The sequence below is a fragment of the Pseudoliparis swirei genome, chromosome 10 (genome assembly GCF_029220125.1).
Source record: "Pseudoliparis swirei isolate HS2019 ecotype Mariana Trench chromosome 10, NWPU_hadal_v1, whole genome shotgun sequence".
In the NCBI taxonomy this organism is placed as follows: Eukaryota; Metazoa; Chordata; class Actinopteri; order Perciformes; family Liparidae; genus Pseudoliparis; species Pseudoliparis swirei.
Genome location: NC_079397.1, coordinates 262484 through 269150, shown reverse-complemented (window position 1 = coordinate 269150; position 6667 = coordinate 262484). Strand labels below are relative to the sequence as shown.

General features: G+C 43.6%; 1 protein-coding gene across 1 annotated transcript in view; it reads left to right on the top strand.

Moving 5' to 3' along the window:
• Positions 1–3993, top strand: part of LOC130200853 (receptor-type tyrosine-protein phosphatase O-like) — a 22641-nt gene extending 18648 nt beyond the window's left edge. Inside the window, exon 10 of the mRNA XM_056425430.1 lies at positions 3988–3993. Within this exon, the coding sequence (XP_056281405.1) occupies positions 3988–3993 (6 nt within the window). The remainder of the gene's footprint in view (positions 1–3987) is intronic.
• Positions 3994–6667: the final 2674 nt, after the last annotated feature.

Genomic DNA, 6667 nt, shown 5'->3' with positions numbered 1-6667 from the left:
TTATTAAACTAAACGCCTGTTGTTGGTCGCCTCCAGCAGAAGTAATGTACGGTTCTTTCCTTAGAGACGCCTTTGTTCTTTATTAAACCAAACGCCTGTTGTTGGTCGCCTCCAGCAGAAGTAATGTACGGTTCTTCCTTCAAGACGCCTTTGTTCTTTATTAAACCAAACGCCTGTTGTTGGTCGCCTCCAGCAGAAGTAATGTACGGTTCTTCCTTAGAGACGCCTTTTGTTCTTTATTAAACTAAACGCCTGTTGTTGGTCGCCTCCAGCAGAAGTAATGTACGGTTCTTTCCTTAGAGACGCCTTTGTTCTTTATTAAACTAAACGCCTGTTGTTGGTCGCCTCCAGCAGAAGTAATGTACGGTTCTTTCCTTAGAGACGCCTTTTGTTCTTTATTAAACTAAACGCCTGTTGTTGGTCGCCTCCAGCAGAAGTAATGTACGGTTCTTTCCTTAGACGCCTTTGTTCTTTATTAAACTAAACGCCTGTTGTTGGTCGCGCCTCCAGCAGAAGTAATGTACGGTTCTTTCTTAGAGACGCCTTTTGTTCTTTATTAAACCAAACGCCTGTTGTTGGTCGCCTCCAGCAGAAGTAATGTACGGTTCTTTCCTTAGAGACGCCTTTGTTCTTTATTAAACCAAACGCCTGTTGTTGGTCGCCTCCAGCAGAAGTAATGTACGGTTCTTTCCTTAGAGACGCCTTTTGTTCTTTATTAAACTAAACGCCTGTTGTTGGTCGCCTCCAGCAGAAGTAATGTACGGTTCTTTCCTTAGAGACGCCTTTGTTCTTATTAAACTAAACGCCTGTTGTTGGTCGCCCTCAGCAGAAGTAATGTACGGTTCTTTCCTTAGAGACGCCTTTTGTTCTTTATTAAACCAAACGCCTGTTGTTGGTCGCCTCCAGCAGAAGTAAGTAATGTACGGTTCTTTCCTTAGAGACGCCTTTGTTCTTTATTAAACCAAACGCCTGTTGTTGGTCGCCTCCAGCAGAAGTAATGTACGGTTCTTTCCTTAGACGCCTTTGTTCTTTATTAAACTAAACGCCTGTTGTTGGTCGCCTCCAGCAGAAGTAATGTACGGTTCTTTCCTTAGAGACGCCTTTGTTCTTTATTAAACCAAACGCCTGTTGTTGGTCCTCCAGCAGCAGTAATGTACGGTTCTTTCTTAGAGACGCCTTTTGTTCTTTATTAAACCAAACGCCTGTTGTTGGTCGCCTCCAGCAGAAGTAATGTACGGTTCTTTCTTAGAGACGCCTTTGTTCTTTATTAAACTAAACGCCTGTTGTTGGTCGCCTCCAGCAGAAGTAATGTACGGTTCTTCCTTAGAGACGCCTTTGTTCTTTATTAAACTAAACGCCTGTTGTTGGTCGCCTCCAGCAGAAGTAATGTACGGTTCTTTCTTAGAGACGCCTTTTTGTTCTTTATTAAACCAAACGCCTGTTGTTGGTCGCCTCCAGCAGAAGTAATGTACGGTTCTTAGAGACGTCTTGTTCTGTTCTTATTAAACTAAACGCCTGTTGTTGGTCGCCTCCAGCAGAAGTAATGTACGGTTCTTTCCTTAGAGACGCCTTTTGTTCTTTATTAAACTAAACGCCTGTTGTTGGTCGCCTCCAGCAGAAGTAATGTACGGTTCTTTCCTTAGAGACGCCTTTTGTTCTTTATTAAACCAACGCCTGTTGTTGGTCGCCTCCAGCAGAAGTAATGTACGGTTCTTTCCTTAGAGACGCCTTTGTTCTTTATTAAACTAAACGCCTGTTGTTGGTCGCCTCCAGCAGAAGTAATGTACGGTTCTTTCCTTAGAGACGCCTTTGTTCTTTATTAAACCAAACGCCTGTTGTTGGTCGCCTCCAGCAGAAGTAATGTACGGTTCTTTCCTTAGAGACGCCTTTGTTCTTTATTAACCTAAACGCCTGTTGTTGGTCGCCTCCAGCAGAAGTAATGTACGGTTCTTTCCTTAGAGACGCCTTTGTTCTTTATTAAACCAAACGCCTGTTGTTGGTCGCCTCCAGCAGAAGTAATGTACGGTTCTTTCCTTCAAGACGCCTTTGTTCTTTATTAAACTAAACGCCTGTTGTTGGTCGCCTCCAGCAGAAGTAATGTACGGTTCTTTCCTTAGAGACGCCTTTGTTCTTTATTAAACTAAACGCCTGTTGTTGGTCGCCTCCAGCAGAAGTAATGTACGGTTCTTTCCTTAGAGACGCCTTTGTTCTTTATTAAACTAAACGCCTGTTGTTGGTCGCCTCCAGCAGAAGTAATGTACGGTTCTTTCCTTAGAGACGCCTTTGTTCTTTATTAAACCAAACGCCTGTTGTTGGTCGCCTCCAGCAGAAGTAATGTACGGTTCTTTCCTTAGAGACGCCTTTGTTCTTTATTAAACTAAACGCCTGTTGTTGGTCGCCTCCAGCAGAAGTAATGTACGGTTCTTTCCTTAGAGACGCCTTTGTTCTTTATTAAACTAAACGCCTGTTGTTGGTCGCCTCCAGCAGAAGTAATGTACGGTTCTTTCCTTAGAGACGCCTTTGTTCTTTATTAAACTAAACGCCTGTTGTTGGTCGCCTCCAGCAGAAGTAATGTACGGTTCTTTCCTTAGAGACGCCTTTGTTCTTTATTAAACCAAACGCCTGTTGTTGGTCGCCTCCAGCAGAAGTAATGTACGGTTCTTTCCTTAGAGACGCCTTTGTTCTTTATTAAACTAAACGCCTGTTGTTGGTCGCCTCCAGCAGAAGTAATGTACGGTTCTTTCCTTAGAGACGCCTTTGTTCTTTATTAAACTAAACGCCTGTTGTTGGTCGCCTCCAGCAGAAGTAATGTACGGTTCTTTCCTTAGAGACGCCTTTGTTCTTTATTAAACTAAACGCCTGTTGTTGGTCGCCTCCAGCAGAAGTAATGTACGGTTCTTTCCTTAGAGACGCCTTTGTTCTTTATTAAACCAAACGCCTGTTGTTGGTCGCCTCCAGCAGAAGTAATGTACGGTTCTTTCCTTAGAGACGCCTTTGTTCTTTATTAAACTAAACGCCTGTTGTTGGTCGCCTCCAGCAGAAGTAATGTACGGTTCTTTCCTTAGAGACGCCTTTGTTCTTTATTAAACCAAACGCCTGTTGTTGGTCGCCTCCAGCAGAAGTAATGTACGGTTCTTTCCTTAGAGACGCCTTTGTTCTTTATTAAACCAAACGCCTGTTGTTGGTCGCCTCCAGCAGAAGTAATGTACGGTTCTTTCCTTAGAGACGCCTTTGTTCTTTATTAAACTAAACGCCTGTTGTTGGTCGCCTCCAGCAGAAGTAATGTACGGTTCTTTCCTTAGAGACGCCTTTGTTCTTTATTAAACCAAACGCCTGTTGTTGGTCGCCTCCAGCAGAAGTAATGTACGGTTCTTTCCTTAGAGACGCCTTTGTTCTTTATTAAACCAAACGCCTGTTGTTGGTCGCCTCCAGCAGAAGTAATGTACGGTTCTTTCCTTAGAGACGCCTTTTGTTCTTTATTAAACCAAACGCCTGTTGTTGGTCGCCTCCAGCAGAAGTAATGTACGGTTCTTTCCTTAGAGACGCCTTTGTTCTTTATTAAACCAAACGCCTGTTGTTGGTCGCCTCCAGCAGAAGTAATGTACGGTTCTTTCCTTAGAGACGCCTTTGTTCTTTATTAAACCAAACGCCTGTTGTTGGTCGCCTCCAGCAGAAGTAATGTACGGTTCTTTCCTTAGAGACGCCTTTGTTCTTTATTAAACCAAACGCCTGTTGTTGGTCGCCTCCAGCAGAAGTAATGTACGGTTCTTTCCTTAGAGACGCCTTTGTTCTTTATTAAACCAAACGCCTGTTGTTGGTCGCCTCCAGCAGAAGTAATGTACGGTTCTTTCCTTAGAGACGCCTTTGTTCTTTATTAAACCAAACGCCTGTTGTTGGTCGCCTCCAGCAGAAGTAATGTACGGTTCTTTCCTTAGAGACGCCTTTTGTTCTTTATTAAACTAAACGCCTGTTGTTGGTCGCCTCCAGCAGTAAACGTTCTTTTCTTCAGAGACGCTTTGTTCTTTATTAAACCAAACGCCTGTCGCCTCCAGCAGAAGTAATGTACGGTTCTTTCCTTAGAGACGCCTTTTGTTCTTTATTAAACCAACGCCTGTTGTTGGTCGCCTCCAGCAGAAGTAATGTACGGTTCTTTCCTTAGAGACGCCTTTGTTCTTTATTAAACTAAACGCCTGTTGTTGGTCGCCTCCAGCAGAAGTAATGTACGGTTCTTTCCTTAGAGACGCCTTTTGTTCTTTATTAAACTAAACGCCTGTTGTTGGTCGCCTCCAGCAGAAGTAATGTACGGTTCTTTCCTTAGAGACGCCTTTGTTCTTTATTAAACTAAACGCCTGTTGTTGGTCGCCTCCAGCAGAAGTAATGTACGGTTCTTTCCTTAGAGACGCCTTTGTTCTTTATTAAACTAAACGCCTGTTGTTGGTCGCCTCCAGCAGAAGTAATGTACGGTTCTTTCCTTAGAGACGCCTTTGTTCTTTATTAAACCAACGCCTGTTGTTGGTCGCCTCCAGCAGAAGTAATGTACGGTTCTTTCCTTAGAGACGCCTTTGTTCTTTATTAAACCAAACGCCTGTTGTTGGTCGCCTCCAGCAGAAGTAATGTACGGTTCTTTCCTTAGAGACGCCTTTGTTCTTTATTAAACCAAACGCCTGTTGTTGGTCGCCCTCCAGCAGAAGTAATGTACGGTTCTTTCCTTAGAGACGCCTTTGTTCTTTATTAAACCAAACGCCTGTTGTTGGTCGCCTCCAGCAGAAGTAATGTACGGTTCTTTCCTTAGAGACGCCTTTTGTTCTTTATTAAACCAAACGCCTGTTGTTGGTCGCCTCCAGCAGAAGTAATGTACGGTTCTTTCCTTAGAGACGCCTTTGTTCTTTATTAAACCAAACGCCTGTTGTTGGTCGCCTCCAGCAGAAGTAATGTACGGTTCTTTCCTTAGAGACGCCTTTGTTCTTTATTAAACTAAACGCCTGTTGTTGGTCGCCTCCAGCAGAAGTAATGTACGGTTCTTTCCTTAGAGACGCCTTTGTTCTTTATTAAACTAAACGCCTGTTGTTGGTCGCCTCCAGCAGAAGTAATGTACGGTTCTTTCCTTAGAGACGCCTTTGTTCTTTATTAAACTAAACGCCTGTTGTTGGTCGCCTCCAGCAGAAGTAATGTACGGTTCTTTCCTTAGAGACGCCTTTGTTCTTTATTAAACCAAACGCCTGTTGTTGGTCGCCTCCAGCAGAAGTAATGTACGGTTCTTTCCTTAGAGACGCCTTTTGTTCTTTATTAAACCAACGCCTGTTGTTGGTCGCCTCCAGCAGAAGTAATGTACGGTTCTTTCCTTAGAGACGCCTTTTGTTCTTTATTAAACCAAACGCCTGTTGTTGGTCGCCTCCAGCAGAAGTAATGTACGGTTCTTTCCTTAGAGACGCCTTTGTTCTTTATTAAACTAAACGCCTGTTGTTGGTCGCCTCCAGCAGAAGTAATGTACGGTTCTTTCCTTAGAGACGCCTTTGTTCTTTATTAAACTAAACGCCTGTTGTTGGTCGCCTCCAGCAGAAGTAATGTACGGTTCTTTCCTTAGAGACGCCTTTGTTCTTTATTAAACTAAACGCCTGTTGTTGGTCGCCTCCAGCAGAAGTAATGTACGGTTCTTTCCTTAGAGACGCCTTTGTTCTTTATTAAACTAAACGCCTGTTGTTGGTCGCCTCCAGCAGAAGTAATGTACGGTTCTTTCCTTAGAGACGCCTTTGTTCTTTATTAAACCAAACGCCTGTTGTTGGTCGCCTCCAGCAGAAGTAATGTACGGTTCTTTCCTTAGAGACGCCTTTGTTCTTTATTAAACCAAACGCCTGTTGTTGGTCGCCTCCAGCAGAAGTAATGTACGGTTCTTTCCTTAGAGACGCCTTTGTTCTTTATTAAACCAAACGCCTGTTGTTGGTCGCCTCCAGCAGAAGTAATGTACGGTTCTTTCCTTAGAGACGCCTTTGTTCTTTATTAAACTAAACGCCTGTTGTTGGTCGCCTCCAGCAGAAGTAATGTACGGTTCTTTCCTTAGAGACGCCTTTGTTCTTTATTAAACTAAACGCCTGTTGTTGGTCGCCTCCAGCAGAAGTAATGTACGGTTCTTTCCTTAGAGACGCCTTTGTTCTTTATTAAACTAAACGCCTGTTGTTGGTCGCCTCCAGCAGAAGTAATGTACGGTTCTTTCCTTAGACGCCTTTGTTCTTTATTAAACCAAACGCCTGTTGTTGGTCGCCTCCAGCAGAAGTAATGTACGGTTCTTTCCTTAGAGACGCCTTTGTTCTTTATTAAACTAAACGCCTGTTGTTGGTCGCCTCCAGCAGAAGTAATGTACGGTTCTTTCCTTAGACGCCTTTGTTCTTTATTAAACTAAACGCCTGTTGTTGGTCGCCTCCAGCAGAAGTAATGTACGGTTCTTTCCTTAGAGACGCCTTTGTTCTTTATTAAACCAAACGCCTGTTGTTGGTCGCCTCCAGCAGAAGTAATGTACGGTTCTTTCCTTAGAGACGCCTTTGTTCTTTATTAAACCAAACGCCTGTTGTTGGTCGCCTCCAGCAGAAGTAATGTACGGTTCTTTCCTTAGACGCCTTTGTTCTTTATTAAACCAAACGCCTGTTGTTGGTCGCCTCCAGCAGAAGTAATG